Raw genomic sequence first — 15400 nt, forward strand, 5'->3', positions numbered from 1 at the left:
GAAATAACATGACAACTATACATATACTGGGGAGCGAATACGCCGAGATGTACCCGGCCCTGGATACTGCTTCATCTATCCTGCTTGGTAAGCGTCTCGCTCGGGTCTGTTCCGATCGTGCAAACATCGGAGAGCCATCGTCCCTGGACACGTCGAGCTACAACCATCGCCGTCGACATCAGCTACAGCCTCTCGCCGACGGACTGGAGGGTGCAAGTAACAGACTATTCTCGAAGCCCATCAAAGATACTGCTCTAATTGGGCTGCGAGATTGCGAGTGGCCGAGAATACCATCAACTGCTGCACTCGCTGATGTCTCGTATACTGCCTGACGACGATGGACTCACAGTCGTGCGAAACGGGAAGATTTAGAGTTGTACTAGAGTCCGCTGGTGTTCCGCAGAGACCTTATAGGCTTCTCCAGTGATCCAGCATCGCTCTTGGGCCTGGTCCACGTCGTTGCCTATCGTTGCGCTCTCTCGCCGCGCCACGTCATTAGCAGAAAGAATGTATAGTACCAACTTCAAGGTCGTCCACGGCGTCATTCTCTTAAAAGAGTACATCGACAAGACGTCCTTGCATCTTGCTCATCGAGATTGCGAGGGCACTGGGGTCAATCCACCTCAACGAAGATGACAACACACAGTTTCACATTTCGATGCACCGTGTAGTGTAGTTCTGATCTAGGATTCGTCGTGCATCACTTGTTTGGCCTCGTATCTGTCATAGAAGAATGACACTTTTTAAGGCAATTACCTACACCGGTGTCGATTTCATGGACTCGGAATCCGCGCGACCATCTGCCTCGTTGAAATACCAACTTCAAGGCGGCGCGGTGGCCACTAATTTTGCGAATCAAATTCCTCCAAGCTGAGAACAGTGACCACCCATGCGTCCAGTGGCGCGCCTTGGACTCGGAACGAGCGGCGTCCGCATTTTTTCGGCGCGCGAAGACGCCCTGTCGTCGCAACTGGTGGGACAACGCGAGCCGGATCCTTGTGTGCGTCAGAACCAAGCTGCGCGAGAACCGTCCAAGGCACGGCGTTCGAGACAGGTCGGCGTAATGCCGACGTACAGCCCGCACGGGTGAGCGGCACGGATGCCGAGAGCGCATCGCAGCAAAGCCAGGCGAGCTAGAGTCGTCGCGTTGAGAAGAAGACGCGTCATGACGCATGTCCCAGGTTCGATCCTTGTGATCCCGTTCGTTTCCACAAAGGACTGCAGACAGAACTCGTGGAGTAAAATCAACGTGTCTTTTAAATAATACTATTACTACTATCCTACTCGAAACATCGAGTCTACTGAATGTTGCACGTGTTGCTAAGCATGGCCGGGATCATGAGCAACTTTGGGTCTGCCGACGGACACGCGTTGCGATCCCGGGGACGGTGCTCGGTGAGGAACTCGAGCACGTCGTTGTGGCCGTGGCGCTCGGCCAAGACGAACGCCACGAGGCTGCAGCCTTCCTTGCGGTTCTCGTGGAGGTAGCGGACGATCTCGAGGTCACCAAACTCGGCGGCCGTGTCCATGGCGTCTTTCGTTGCCTTGGAGAGCTCGTTGTCGTGAAGGAACTTGACCAGCTCGAGGTCGCGGAGGCGCGCCGCGTTGTTGAGGCCGTAAATGTAGCTCGATTCGACGGGCGGCGCAATGTACCCGGTCGGGCGCTGGCGCAAAAGCTCCTTCGCGGTCGCCAAGTCGTCCTTCTCGAGCAGCTTGAGGAGGAGGTAGCCGCGGAACATGTCGGTTTGGGACAGAATCAAGTGCTTCTGGGACGCGAGCGGGCGGCGCTTGAGCTTGCGGCGCGCGGTGAGGCACACGGCCGACATCTCCTTCGTGACGCCGTACTGGTACGAGAGGATCATGGCGCTGAGCGGGCCGTTCGTAAGCACCGAGAATGACGCGCCCGAGGAGGTGATAGATGCCATGGTGTAAAGATGGTAAATTGGAAAATGAGACTCAAGTGCTCGGTTCAAATCGATTACCAATCCTCTTCCCAGCCACGCACGTTCGACTGTCCCAGGCGTGTATAGGCTACTCGCGCCCACTTGGTTTTTGTATGCTGTGACGTTCCGACAATATGTACCAAGGCGCGCGAAACAAACCTGGTAAGTAGCGTCGAAATACTGGTAAGTAGCGACGAAAAGCTGGTACATAGCGTCGAAACGACAAATGTGACAGTCGACAAAGGATGGACGCTGGCTTGAGGCTGCGACGGGCCGCCATCTCATTGGCCTGCTTCGGGTTGTGCGTAGGTGCCAGTAGGTGAATGGCGTGTGGGTGCGTGCGAGCGCGCTTGGGACACGTGCGGCCGATGTGGCATCGTATCTTCGCCTCGGTTCTTTGACACCATCGAACCACTCATCAGCAATCTTGCTTCGTCTGCGTTCATGGATGGACGTGGGAGGTGTCTGCAGCTGCAGTCAGGACGCAATATTTTATTGAGGTTCAAGTGCTTTGCAGAGCCATGTCGCGGGCGCATCTTCTGCCGCGCGCACACAGTTGATAGCTACTTGTAGCGAATCTACCCTTCGCATCCGCAGCTGTCTCGTCTCGAAACGCGCAGGGCTCGGCGCTACGCAGTCGAACGCACGGTGGACTCTACATCGTGGCTTGGTGGCGCGATCGTCTGAGCTTTTGAAGGGAAGGGATGTACAGCGAATCGCAGTATATGCCCGGTGGATCGAGAGCCCACAAGTACAACTTGCAGCTCGATTTGCTCCTTCGACAGTGCAAGGCAGCGGTGCGAACACTGGAATATCCTTCTCGATTGGACATGGTCTGGGCCTGCTACCTAGTCGAAACTAGGATAAGAATAGAACGACGAGTCGCTTGGTTGAGCCATGGGCGACACTGGTGTCCAGGGTCTCTACGCAGCGTTGCACGCGGCCTTTCCGAGCCTGCCCATCACGCCCAAGGTCCTTTTGCGCCCGCCGTTCCCGCTCCTGCACACGGTGTGCGTTGCCGCGTTTGGCGCCGTCGGGGTCTTTAGCCCCACGCAGCTCGCGCTCGCCCGCGTCACGACCCGCGAGCTCAAGGTGCACAGGCGATAAGCGAACCGGACGTTGACGACGCCGTAGGCGGCCTTCCTCACGCGTGCGCTGGCGCTCGTGACGTTTGCCCTCGAGGCCAACAAGCCGAGAGGCGACTATGTCTCGGTGCTCTTCCTCGTGAGCCCCGTGCAGGTACCGCCGACGCATTCCATTCGACTGTCATTGCAAAATCATTGCAGGTGTTGGCAGGGCTCGAGGTCGACCGGACGCAAGAATTTCTGCACCAGATCGTCGTCGCCGCGCGGCTTCCGCGGGCGGCGCTCGAAGTTGCCACCGAGCGCGTCGTGACGACCGGGGAACGGCGGCTGTACACGACGGCGGTGACCTTCCGGCGCGGCCTCGTGCAGGGCCAAGCCGCCGTGCGCCGGTTCCTTGCGCGCAAGCGGCTTGAGCCTACGGTCGGCACGCGCTTCCTCAAGGAGTTTGACGGGTTTGGTGTGTTTGAAGGCGTGATCCACAGCAAAGCGGGAGGCACCTACGTCCTGTCGTACCCTGCCGACGGCGACGAAGAAGAGCTCGGTACTACGTGCCACGAGACGTTGGTGCGGTCGTCATCACGTGGGTGCGAGTAGAGTTGGACGAGCTGCTGCGTGTGCTGGCGCGTAGCCGCGAGCTAGAAGCGCTCCAAGAGTCAACATCCAAAACCGAGGTTACCGAGACCTCAACCACGGTTATCGACAAAGCAACTGAGGTTATCGACAATCCAACCGAGAAGGATGGACCTCCGACGGACAACAACCTCTTCAAGGCCCTCGAGGCCGTGCTGCGCGCTACGACGGCAGTGCCCAAACCCATGAGCACAGTCGACGACAACAACCAGCAGCAAGAGCCGCCAATGCCCGCATGGCGAGCCAAGCTCCTGACCTTGATGAGCTCCGAGGCGACGTCAAGCACCGAAACCAACAATGAGATGCTCATGGGCAGCGAGGACAAGGAGCTCGATGCGCCTTCCATGGTGCGCGTACTGGATGAAGCGGCGATTCATTCGCTGCCGCCGCCGTCGCTTCCGAAACTCCAAGTCCCTGGCGGCCACGCGCAGTGGGCCAAACGTCTCAAGCTCTCCAAGGGCACAAGCGCGCCGCGCCTGCCGGCCGTCCCGATAGCGTCCAAAGCGCCTGTGGCCAAGCCGCGCCACAACAACCAGACGCAGAGTCCGCCACGGCACAAGGCGCTTCTGCACTCGCTCGGTGACCCCCATGACCACTCGTTCCATGACTACGCGTCCCGGGGCAAGTCCAAAGTCATCTACAAGATCATCCAGCGCATCGACCGCCACCTGCGGCGAAAACACTTGCGCGTCATCGACCTCTTCCGGTACTGCGACGCCGACAGCAGCGGCGGCATCTCGCGCGACGAGCTCGAAGACGTGTTGAAGCAGCTCGACATTCAGCTGCCGCCACCCGAGGTCCACACGCCATGTTGCTCGACTTCTAAACCCTAGCCCTAGCTCCATATCATCATGGCGCACCTCGACAAGAACGGCAATGGCGTCCTCGACATTGATGAGTTCGAGAGCCTCGTGCGCATGAACCGGCGCACGGACGCAAGGCGCGACCAGCTCCGGCGCGAGTTCCCCCACGTCGTCCACTCGGCCCTCGAGGCGTCTCACCAAATGCTGCTCGACAACTGGGCCGTCAACGTCAAGAAGCTCCTCCCGTACAAAGACGTCATCTTGTCGGCCGCGCGCACGATCGACAAGGCCGAGACGGGCAGCATCCCGGTCGCGGCGCTGCACCACATTTTGCGTAGGATGTCATTATCTTCCAAGTCTGTAGTTTCTGGGGGTAGGGTCCATCTCAATGCCAAAGGTGCGCAAGGACATCCTCGACGACTTCCTCACGCTGGTGCGACCGCTGCACAACCTCGTGCTGCTCTCGGCCATCGACAGTGTCTTTGCCGAAAAGCCCACGCGCGACAACAAGTTCCTCGACCAAACGTGGCTCGCGCAGTTTGACGCGCAGATGGACAAGGTCCGGGACCTCGGCCTCTAAGACAAAAATGAAGAAAAATGCAAATACAACTCGATCGACAAGGGTATATAGGGGAACGCTTTAGCTCGCGTCGCCTCGGACGACCTTGGGCCGGTTCTTGGGCCGGTGCTCTTCGCAAAAGGACCGGAGGCTGCCCGTGTCGTTCATGTACATGTCGTAGACGCCGCGGGTCTGGCGGCCGCAGAGCGGGTGGAAGTACGTGCTGCACGCGTTGCGCGAACACTTGATGCAGCCCTTGGGCTCGTTGCAGAGGACGCACGTCGCCGCCTTTTGCTCGTCGTCCATCGCGTCCATCGTCTCGCGCACGTTCTGGAGACCGCGCATGTTGGCCGTGTCCTCAAACTGCACGCCCGGCGCCCAGAGCGCGCAGACCACGTGGACCCACTGCCCGTCGACCGTCTCCTTGAACGCCGTCTCGGGCAGCTGCAGCGGGCACATGATACACGTCTACAGACGAGTGAGCAACCCCTTGTCAAAGACACAAACCAACCTTGGGCACCTCGGCGGCGTCCATGTGGGCATGGCAGAGGTCGCAGTACCACGGCAGGTCGCCTTCCGGGACGCGCTCAATGCCATAACAAAACTAGTTCCGGTCGCGTGAGAGGAGACAGCGAGAGGTAAATATGTACCTTGTGCACGGCGCAATGGCACTTTTCACACTGTACGATCGGGTCGTCGTCGTAGCCCTGATCGTTGTAGCACACACGACACCACATCTCTTCCATGCCTTCGCCCTTGGGCTCGGCCGGCGCGACCACGACCGGCGGCGGCGTCGTCGTCATCGTCGTCGTCACGTCTGACTCGTCGTCCGCTTTCGACTTGCTCTTCCGCGGACGACCGCGCTTGGCCGGGAGACCTGTCGCGACAGCGTTCGGGTGGCCCTTGCGGCTGATTCGCCGCTTCTTGGGCTTGCGGTCGTCGTAGTCGTCCTCTTCCTCGTCGTCCATGTCGTCGTCGTCCGCGTCGTCGTCCATGTCTTCGTCCATGTCGTCGTCGTCGTCGTCCATGGGTTCGTCGCCGCCCGACTCGCTCGAGCCGTCGCTGTCGTCCTCGCTGTCTTCGAGGCGGATGCGGTCGTTCACGCTGCGAATGCGGCTGTGCACCTTGACGACCTTGTACTCGTTGCGCGCCAGCTTGGACATGGACACGACGATCCCGCTCTTGTCTTCTTTCGGGTGCGACGACTTGCGGTGGCGGCTGACGGGCGCCGCTTTCGTCGCCTTCTTGCCTTTCTTGCCCTTCTTTGAGGCCTCGATCGGCGCGTCATCGTCATCATCGCCGTCCAGAAACGGGTGGTACATGAGCGCGCTCTCCACCTCTTGGTTGCGCCGGCGCTTTGGGCGCTCAATGACCTCGAGCCAATCGGCCGCGATCGAACGCACGTTGACCGCTTTCGAGAGCGGGCCGCGCACCTTGAGCTCGATGAGAATCGAGAGAATCTGGTCGGCGTCCGCGACTTGCCCGCCCTTCTGACGCTCTTTCACGAGCTGCCGCGAAAGCTCGCGGAGCGTCGTTAGAAACGCCTTGATCGCGTCCACGTCCGCGTTCATGAGCGACCCATTCTCGACCTGCGACGCAAGCACTTGGACTTGCTTGGGCCCGAGGACCTTTTCCCAAAAGTCGCCGTCGTTAAAGTCGATCGTCGAGTCGGACGTCTCGGCCGTGAAGCTCGCCTTGGAGAACGAGAGCGCGGCCGGGCCGTTCTCTTCGGACGTGTTGCCCGTCGCCGGGTCGTACCGGATCGTGCGCGACGAACTCAGCAGATGGTCAATGTCGAGCTCGTTGATCTTGACGTTCTCCGGGTCTTCCTCGTCGTTGTTCATGATGGCGTACGCGCCGTACCGGATCATCATCTCGACCTTCTCCTTGTCGAGGCTCATGAGCGACATCATGTTGCTGTCGTCGCTCCCGTCAAAGTCCTTGCGGACACCGCCCGTCTCAAAGACCGCGTGGTGCATGCCGAGCTTCTTGGATGCAATCTCAAACATCTGCGCCTCGTACGTCTTCTTGGTCACGAGCCTACGAGCACCATACGGCTCAGAAACTGCGACACCAAACACCGAATTACCGGTAGATGCGGACGGCCTGCGTCTGCCCAATGCGGTGGCACCGCGCGACGGCCTGCAAGTCGTTCTGCGGGTTCCAGTCGCTGTCAAAGAGCACGACGATCGACGCCGCAATCAAGTTGATACCGACGCCGCCGGCGCGCGTACTCAGAAGGAACACAAACGTGTCCGACTCGACGTCGTTGAAGCGGTCGATGGCCGCCTGGCGCGCGTTGCCGAGGAGCGCGCCGTCAAGGCGCTCGAACGTATACTGGCGCGTATTGAAAAAGTCTTCGAGGATGTCGAGCATGATCTTGAACTGCGAAAAGACCAGCACCTTCTTCTTCTCGGCGCGGAACTTGGCGAGCATCTTCTCGAGCAGCACTAGCTTGCCGCTCGCTTGGATCATCAGCCGCGTGTGCTCGTGCTGCGTCGTCACGTTCGCAAGCTCCTTTTGCTCGACGCCGCGGATCAGGAACGGGTGGTTGCAGCACTTGCGCAACTCCATCTCGACGTTCATGAGATTCGCGACCGCAATGTTGGAGCCTTGGTTCAAATACGCGCGGTTGCGCTCAAAGATGGCGCGGTAGTACTTCTTTTGCATCGTCGTGAGCTCGACGTCAATGATCGTCTCCTCCTTTGGCGGAATGCTCTTCTCGACGTCCTCCTTCACCCGGCGGAGCATGTACGGGCGCAGCTGCTCGTGGAGCGACGCGACCTGCTCGGCCGTGTTGAGCTCGCCGTAGAGCTCGTAAAACAGCTTTTGGCTCGGAAATTTTTCCGGCTCGATAAAGTTGAGGAGGCACCAGAGCTCAAACACGCCGTTCTGGAGCGGCGTGCCCGTCATGAGGAGGCACGAGTCCCACGTAAACTGCCGGAGCGACGCCAGCAGCTTCGCGTCGCGGTTCTTGAGCTTGTGCGCCTCGTCGATCACAATGTAGCGCCAGTGAATCTCCTGGAGAAACTCGGCGTCCGCCATGAGCGTCTGGTAGCTCGTCACCATGACGTTGAACTTGTAGATGCCCCGGCGCCGGTACGCGTCGTTCTGCCGGTAGTAAAACTCGTGCTGGCGGATGAACGCGCGCGTGTCTGAGCCGCCCTCCGAGTCGTGGTACACGACGCAGTTCATGCTCGTCCACGACTCAATCTCGCGCTTCCAGTTGCCAAGCGTTGCGAGCGGCGCGACCACGAGGAATGGCCCGCGAATGTGCTCGTGCTGCCGGAGGTGCTCGAGCATGACGGTCGCTTGGATCGTCTTGCCGAGACCCATCTCATCGGCGAGAATGCAGTTGCGACGGTTGTACCAGCAAAACACCATCCAGTTGAGCCCTTCCAGCTGGTACGAGCGGAGCGTGTTGGCGTCGTTGTACTTGGGCGTCTCTTGGTACTTGGCCCACTCGGTGGGCTACACGCATCCGACATGAGCATCGAAATCGCAAGAGAAATGCGTACCGGCGGGCGCACGTCTTCAAAGAATGACCGCGGCGCGTTGTCGACCATGGGCGGGTGGTTGTAGCGGTGGAACGTCGCAATCTTGCGGTCGTCCGTCACGTCCTCGGCCCACTCCCACGTGCAGTCGGCGTACGAGAGGTCGCGCCACTTGATGAGAAACTTGTTGCCGTGGCGCAGCACCGTCTCGCCGAGCGCGTTGAGCACTGGCTCGGACACGCTGGGCATCATGTCGAGGATGCGGTCAATCTCGAGGTACGCCGACGGAAAGTACGTCGCGTTTTCTTCGCGCCGGTCGGTCGGGTTCAGGCGCGCGAGCTCGACCTCGCGAGCGTGCTTTTGCAGGTACCGGCGCATGCGCAGCACCGCGCCCTTGCCGTGCGCCTCCATGTCGGCGGTCGTCATCCACGTCGTGTGCATGTACGACGCCTTCTTCCACTTGATCAAGAATTCCATCGTCTGCACGAGCGCGTTGCTCGGGTCGTCGCAAAAGCGCATGCCCACAATCTTGTCCATCGCGTGCTTGTCGTCCTCTTCCTTTTGCGCGGCTTCTTCGCGCTTGCGCTTCTCGGCCTCGACGTCCTCTTCCTCGCCATCGTTCTCGGCCACCTCGCTGTAGCGCTTGGTCTCTTTGCCAGCGTTGCGGCGCGACCGACGCACGTCCTAGTGGACGCATGAGACGTTGGAACTGCAGGAGTTCAAACTTTGTACCATGGGCGGGATGACCTTCTTGGGCTCAAAGTTGCCGTCGCCGTCGTCGTCGCCACCGTCGTCGTCGTCGTCGTCCGAGTCGTCGTGCTTCTTCCGGCTGCGCTTTGGCCGCGGGCGGCCGGCTTTTTTGTTTTGGCGCGGCGGCTGCTCGTCGTTGAACGTCTTCTTGCGCGACCGGTCCTTCGGTTGAATGTTAAAGTCGAGCGGCAGCGCGCCTTTGAGCGCAATGCTAAGGAGCTCGTTCGGGATGCCGTTGCCGCTGGTGCTAAACTTGAAGACCATGATCTGCGACCGCAGCTGCTCCTTCTGCTCGACCGTAAACATGGCGTGGAGGATCGTCTTGCGCACGGGCGGCTGCTGCTTCATGGCGTGCATCTGCTGCATCTGCGCGGGCGTCATCGCCATCTGCGCTTGGCTCCGGCACGCCGGGTGCATAAACTTGAGCGCGCCTTGGCCATACGTCCGGTAAATGTACGTGTTGTACGCTTGCGCCGCGAGGTACTCGCTCTGGTACTCGCCGAGGCTCTGGATGTGGTTCTGCGCCGACTTGACCTCGGCCGACCACCGGTTCGGACCGTGGTAGCGCACGCCCAAGTACGCCTCGCCGGGCGCATACACCTTGCCCGACGTGCCCGTCCCGTTCGGAATTGCGTCGTTGTAGTAGCCGGCCCCTTCTGGGCGGTTGTGGCGCCGGAAGCGCAGCGTCGCGGGGGCTTCCGACTTGAGGAGCGGCACGACCTTCTTGAAGTCCTCGGCTGTCTGGAGCACGATGCCGTCGACTGCGACGAGGTCGTCGCCCACGTGGATCATCCCGCACATCTCGGCCGGCCCCATGACGCCGGGTTGCGGCTGGCGAAAGCCAAGCACCGAGATGCTCCCGAGCTTGACGCCCATGTTCATGCAGAGACCGTACGAGCCTTTCTGGAGCGTGACTTCAAACTCGTACGAGGCGCCGTACGGCATGGGCGCGCGCATCGGCGGCGCGTTGTTCATCGCCATGTGCGGGTGCTGGATCTGCGGGAGCTGTCCGTACGGCGTCGGGTGGCCCATGTTGGCGTAGTGCATGCCGCCGCCGGCCTGATGGTGCATCTGTTGTTGCGGAAACATGGACTGGGCGCCCATGTGCATCGGGTCGGCCATCGGGTTGCGCATCGGCATGCCCATCATCGGGTTGGGCATCGCACCGCCGTTCGCCATCGACGGCATGTACCCCATGGGCATCTGCATGCCGGGAAGCTGGTTGGGCACCTGCAGCGGCGTCATCGGCAGCGTGGGCACTTGCATCGGCGGGTAGTCCTGGGGCTGCCCCGTCGGCGCCGACGCGTGGTGGCCGTCGGTCGCGCCTTCGTTCCACGAGTAGCTTGGCCGGCTGATGGGCGACGGCTCTATCGAGGTCGGCTCCGCGTGGCTGAAGGACGTCGTCGAGGACGTCGGCGTCCCTTCATGCATGGGGATGTACGCATGGGAGGACGATGGCTCCATCGGCGGCTGGTAGCCTCCTCCTGGCTGCTGCTGTTCCATGGTGAATGGCGTAGTGGTCCAAATTAAAAAACAACCGAATAATATTACCCATACAAACTTCACTCATTTAATTCGCAACATTAATTTTCCGCATTTTCGCACGAAGCGCCCAAAATAATACACGCGTCGTTCGTGGCCCGCGCGCCCGCGAATTCGCATTCTACATACAAACACCTAGGTATTTAATAAAGTGGCACGGGAATCTGTGCATAAAAATAGTATTTTATTTCGCACCGCCGACAAAAAAAGACGTTGCATGCTGTGGCCAAACCAACCACGCGGCCAATCAGCGCGCAGTGCCAACGCGACTTGGCGCTGAAAAAGCCGCGAAGCGCGGAATTTGAATTTGGACCGAGAACGACGCGTGAGCACGGCTGTGGCGCCCGCCGCCACGGATGACGTCGTCGATGTGACGGCAATGTACGGTCATGGCCTCTTCCTTGCTAAGGTACGAAGCACTGGGCCAAAGGAGACCATGTGCAACGCAGATTTGGCGGGCGAGGAAGAGGATGATGCATGTCAAGACAAGGGATGATGGGAGGCATACGTCAAGAAGACGGCGACGTGTGGCCATGTGGTATCTATGCACAGCGCGACATGGCGTCTGCACTTTCGTGGACACATTGTGCGATGCCACGTGCGATCCACACCCCGCACCTGATTCGCCACCGTCGAGGATCGTAGGTTGGCGCTTCCACTGCCTTTCTCGTCCTCTGTGCGAGGACTTGATCAGTGAGACACATGTGCACCTGTGATATCTTCCTTCAACGAGCACGCTCGCGCAACATCATGGACGAACGATATCGTTTTGGGATGGATAGAAAGCCACAAATGAACTCGAGAATTGGCGTCTAGAGAGGGAGTCGGTGCATGCGGCGAAGCACGTCCAGCGCAATGGGCGGCGATGCGTTTCCGTGCACCGCGCCACCCGACGACGACGTTGGCCGACGCCGAGCGTCGGGCGCGTGCAAAAGATACTTGGCCACACGCTGTTTGGTCGAAAAGTTGAGTGGCGGCAGACAGCGCAGCCGGCACGCCTCGGTGGCGACGCCTTGCCCGAACGCATGGCGCACATCCTCCGTGCGTCCCGCGGCCGCGTACAAAAGACCGAGTGCGTACCATGCCTCAGGCACCTTGCGGTGGTCGCGCGGCGCAGCGCGGACGTAACTCTCATAGGCCGCGACAGCGGAGGCCACCGACGCGAGGCCTGTCCCGAGTAGCTTTCGAAGGCACGCTGCACGCTCGTAGCACCACGTAAGCGTCTCGTTGGCGGTGGCACTTGCCGCGACAGCGATGGCCTTTGTGAAAGATCGCAGCGCACTCTCGTACTGGCCCGCAGACGCATAGACAGCGCCGAGCGCGTGATGGAAGGCGGCGTCTGTTGGGTGCAGCGTCGTGCAATGGAGCCAATAGAGTGCCGGTGTGGCCTTAAAGCCGTAAACACCCTCGACATACAGTGCATTGGCGTCCGAGGGGTCGGCGATCAGGACGCGCCGCGCCGCTTGCTGCACGCGCACGGCCACCTCCCGCGGCACATCCAGCGGATGCCACAATCGATGGGCCTGGCGCACGGTCGCGATCCCGCGGGTGATATCGCCAGCCTCGAGCCAGTGAACACCCGCCTTGAGCGTCGTGTAGCCTTGGACAAAGTCGCGGGCCACCGACGACCCATTTTTGCTTTGCGCAACCATCTCGGTGAAAACGTCGCCAAAGGATTGCGATGACGCGTCGTCATCATCATCGTCATGCGACTGGAACCTCTGGACACGACCCGAGACCGAGAGCGTCCCCGTCGACCACTTTTGCAGCCGTTCCAGGGCGCATATCTTTTCACCGATCGCAAGCATATGCTTGGCGCCCGCCACGTCCTCGTCCGAGATCTGGTTGCCGCTGTGGAGACGCGCTCGCTTGAGCCAGCGCAGCGCCATCGATTTGTCACGACTGCAGCCGTGGCCGAGCGCGAGGAGCGTGGCCAGTAAAAGTTGCGCCTCGGCGGCGCCGCGCTGCGCTGCGAGAAGCGTCCACTGGTAGCCTTCGTCGTGTCTTCCCGGCGCCTGCACGAGTTGGGCACCGAGTCGAACCTGGGACGCTAGGTGTCCGCTCGCGGCAGCGTCCGTGATGCTCGTCGTCTTGTGCTCAACCTCTCTCGGCTTTGTCGCGAGTTTCTCGGTGCTGCATGTCGCGTGGGCGGGGTTGTTGCTGTCGGTCGTTGCCGTCGTGCAGGTACCAAGGGTTGCCACTGAGAGGCAAAACACCTTGGCGTTGGTCATATTTGGACAAATCGAAAATGCAGTAAGCAGGTCATGCGCCAAGCTCACCGTGGCCGCCACACGGACGGTCATTTGTTCCGTGGAACGTGCACCGACGCTTCGAAGCTTGTTCCGGCATACGGTCGCCGATTCACCACGGCAAGCAGCCTGTCAGGCTGACATGCCCACGCCGCCGTCTCGTACCGGTACTACGGCAGTGTCGTCGTGGCAATGACAGGCGTTTCTGCCAATGATGGGTCGTGATACTCGACGATCGTAGTGTCGTGGGCGAGGAGGCGCTGCGCCAAGCGGCGCGGCGCGGCATGGCACAGCACCCTGTAACTGTGTCAACAGCGGCATTTCCAAGAACTTCCAAGTCTCTAGACACTCCTCCACTCGATCTGCAGCTGGGGGCGCTATGTCCAAAGCTGATATGCGCGGGTCAAGCTGTCGACTCTCCCGCCGATTTGTATCGTACTCGAGTCAAGGCTGCACCCCCTATACAGCTATTAATACATGGTGGTTTACCTTCCCAACTTCGTCGATGGAGCTCGTCCCCAAGTTCAGTCGTGCTGTGTGGGTTGACGCTGGATACTGGCCGCATGCGCCAATCACAAGGCCGCGTTTTTATCCGGTGGGTTTTATCCGGATACAGGATTGTGACCGCCATCCCGCAACAGAGACGCCGGAGCTGTCCGCGACCGAATCGCCTCGATGCACGCAGTCCGCGCCTTCTGCTGCGCATTGCTGATAGCCGCCAGCGCTGCCACGTCATTCAACCGGCAAGAGCTGCCGATGCACCGGCGCCTAGCAACGTCGAGCGTCGACCTCACCAACCACGACGGCACGCAGTACTTGGTCAACCTCGCGATCGAAGGCAAGACGTACACCGTACAGATTGACACTGGCTCGGCCGACCTCTGGGTCGCCTGCGACTATGTCTCGTCCTCAGCATGCGTAAGCCCATGCCCGTCGACGGCTACGACCATCACGTACGGCAGCGGCAGCGCGTGCGTCGTGCCCCAGAAAGGGTCCATCGCGATCGGCAGCGTCGCCTTCTCGAATGGCGTGTACGGCATCGCCATGTCGAGCAGCGTTCCCACGAATGTGAGTCAAGGCATCTTGGGGCTGGCCTTCCCCGGCCTCTCGTCGTACGGGTCCTTCGCCAACACGTCGTGGTACGCAGTCTTCCACCTCGACAGCTTTAGCATGTACTTGACGCCCAAAGTCGATGCGCCGGGCTCCAAGCTTGTGCTAAACGGCGTCGACGACGCCATGGTCGCCAAGGACAGCCTCGTCGGGTACACGATCCCGCTCGCAACCGGCGAACAAGACTACTGGAACATCAACGTCTCGCAGTTCCTCGTCCAAGGCGGCAGTGTCGCGTGGGACCAAAAGCCGTGCAAGAACGGCGGCTGCCTCGCCATTGTGGACTCGGGCACGTCGTTCTTGGCCATGCCCAAAGCCGTCTTCCAGCCCGTACGTCATCACCCTTGGCGCACCGATGTACGATTTAGTGTTGATTAGTTTGTCGCCACGTACCTCCTGCCATACAACTGCGTCTTTCGAGGCGAGTACTACACGTGTCCCAAGACGATCGCGCTCCCACGCCTCGCGTTTGCCTTCGGCGAGAGCGCGACGCTGTTCAACCTCAATACGTGGGACTACGCGCTCGTCTTCTCGCCGACCGAGATCATTGTGCAGATCCAAGCGTCGCCGTCCGGACGCCTCGTCGACCGCTGGATCCTTGGCGACACCTTTCTCAAGGTCTACTACACGACGTACAAGGTGTCGGAGAAGGCGGTCGTGTTCTACTGCAAAAGCGGCAACTGCGCGGGCGGCAACAACGTCCTCGATTTTTCAGGTACTACCTTTGCAACCGGCATATGTGCTCACAAGATGCAGCGGACATGCCAACCTGGGCGCTCATTCTGATCATTGCGGGATCCTCCCTTGTCGGCCTCGGGCTTCTTGGGCTGGTCGGCTGGTGCTACTACTACCGGCGCCGCCACGGTAACACTATTTCCGTGACATGGACGTTACTCTCAAGGCCCCACTGATGTAGGCACGTCGAAGCGACCATGTCAGTCGGTGTGGGTTGTCGATGACGACTCGTCGTCCGAGGAGACGGGAGCGTCCCACGCCTACGGCGCAGCCTCGAGGTAGTCGCGACCAAGGGTATATAAGAGATGCATCTCTCACCCTCTTTGAGATGCCAAGGTATATACCCTTGTCGCAATGTGTCAAATTTCAAAATAGACACACTATTTCTCGTGAGAAAGGACAGTATCGTTGCAAATAGTGACATCGACAGCTGGCGTGTTGCTTGCAATATGCACAGTAGGGTAAAGTGAGTCAATTGCAAAAAACGGGGCAAGACGCTG

General features: G+C 60.1%; 5 protein-coding genes across 6 annotated transcripts; 2 read left to right on the plus strand and 3 right to left on the minus strand.

Annotated features, from left to right (window-relative positions):
• Window positions 1-1242: 1242 nt before the first annotated feature.
• On the minus strand, window positions 1243-2145 carry SDRG_08289 (hypothetical protein). The gene has a single exon (XM_008614167.1). It carries the CDS (start codon window positions 1923-1925, stop codon window positions 1299-1301), a length of 627 nt encoding a protein of 208 aa, XP_008612389.1. The 5' UTR covers window positions 1926-2145; the 3' UTR covers window positions 1243-1298.
• Window positions 2146-2525: 380 nt separating this feature from the next.
• On the plus strand, window positions 2526-5070 carry SDRG_08290. Of its 2 annotated transcripts, XM_008614169.1 has the most exons (6): window positions 2533-3035; window positions 3078-3182; window positions 3230-3569; window positions 3623-4455; window positions 4498-4795; window positions 4839-5070. In XM_008614169.1, exons 1-6 carry the CDS (start codon window positions 2841-2843, stop codon window positions 5039-5041), a joined length of 1974 nt encoding a protein of 657 aa, XP_008612391.1. In that variant the 5' UTR covers window positions 2533-2840; the 3' UTR covers window positions 5042-5070. The 2 variants fall into 2 exon arrangements, with proteins under 2 accessions (XP_008612390.1, XP_008612391.1); XM_008614168.1 differs by having other exon boundaries at window positions 2526-3035; window positions 4498-5070.
• A 31-nt stretch (window positions 5071-5101) lies between these two features.
• SDRG_08291 (hypothetical protein) lies at window positions 5102-10767 on the minus strand (the record flags this gene model as incomplete). The annotated part of the gene is made up of 6 exons (XM_008614170.1): window positions 5102-5488; window positions 5532-5624; window positions 5671-7060; window positions 7110-8491; window positions 8539-9198; window positions 9247-10767. The coding sequence occupies 6 exons, from the start codon at window positions 10765-10767 to the stop codon at window positions 5102-5104; spliced, it is 5433 nt and encodes a 1810-aa protein (XP_008612392.1).
• Window positions 10768-11554: 787 nt separating this feature from the next.
• Window positions 11555-13044, minus strand: SDRG_08292 (hypothetical protein). Its single transcript, XM_008614171.1, has one exon. It carries the CDS (start codon window positions 13035-13037, stop codon window positions 11619-11621), a length of 1419 nt encoding a protein of 472 aa, XP_008612393.1. The 5' UTR covers window positions 13038-13044; the 3' UTR covers window positions 11555-11618.
• A 633-nt stretch (window positions 13045-13677) lies between these two features.
• On the plus strand, window positions 13678-15291 carry SDRG_08293 (hypothetical protein). Its single transcript, XM_008614172.1, has 4 exons — window positions 13678-14495; window positions 14544-14880; window positions 14922-15029; window positions 15082-15291. Exons 1-4 carry the CDS (start codon window positions 13731-13733, stop codon window positions 15180-15182), a joined length of 1311 nt encoding a protein of 436 aa, XP_008612394.1. The 5' UTR covers window positions 13678-13730; the 3' UTR covers window positions 15183-15291.
• The last annotated feature ends 109 nt before the right edge of the window (window positions 15292-15400 follow it).

This window comes from Saprolegnia diclina, assembly GCF_000281045.1.
Source record: "Saprolegnia diclina VS20 unplaced genomic scaffold supercont1.25, whole genome shotgun sequence".
In the NCBI taxonomy this organism is placed as follows: Eukaryota; Oomycota; class Saprolegniomycetes; order Saprolegniales; family Saprolegniaceae; genus Saprolegnia; species Saprolegnia diclina.

What these genes read in the sequence shown, in the direction of transcription:
- SDRG_08290 (XM_008614168.1), top strand. Translation starts at nt 2,841, where the DNA reads ATGGGCGACACTGGTGTCCAGGGTCTCTACGCAGCGTTGCACGCGGCC. An exon ending in TCACGACCCGCGAGCTCAAG is followed by an intron (nt 3,036 to 3,077) that starts GTGCACAGGCGA and finishes ACGACGCCGTAG; the next exon opens with GCGGCCTTCCTCACGCGTGC. An exon ending in TCCTCGTGAGCCCCGTGCAG is followed by an intron (nt 3,183 to 3,229) that starts GTACCGCCGACG and finishes AAATCATTGCAG; the next exon opens with GTGTTGGCAGGGCTCGAGGT.
- SDRG_08293 (XM_008614172.1), top strand. Translation starts at nt 13,731, where the DNA reads ATGCACGCAGTCCGCGCCTTCTGCTGCGCATTGCTGATAGCCGCCAGC. An exon ending in CCAAAGCCGTCTTCCAGCCC is followed by an intron (nt 14,496 to 14,543) that starts GTACGTCATCAC and finishes AGTGTTGATTAG; the next exon opens with TTTGTCGCCACGTACCTCCT. An exon ending in CAACGTCCTCGATTTTTCAG is followed by an intron (nt 14,881 to 14,921) that starts GTACTACCTTTG and finishes CACAAGATGCAG; the next exon opens with CGGACATGCCAACCTGGGCG.
- SDRG_08289 (XM_008614167.1), bottom strand. Translation starts at nt 1,925, where the DNA reads ATGGCATCTATCACCTCCTCGGGCGCGTCATTCTCGGTGCTTACGAAC.
- SDRG_08292 (XM_008614171.1), bottom strand. Translation starts at nt 13,037, where the DNA reads ATGACCAACGCCAAGGTGTTTTGCCTCTCAGTGGCAACCCTTGGTACC.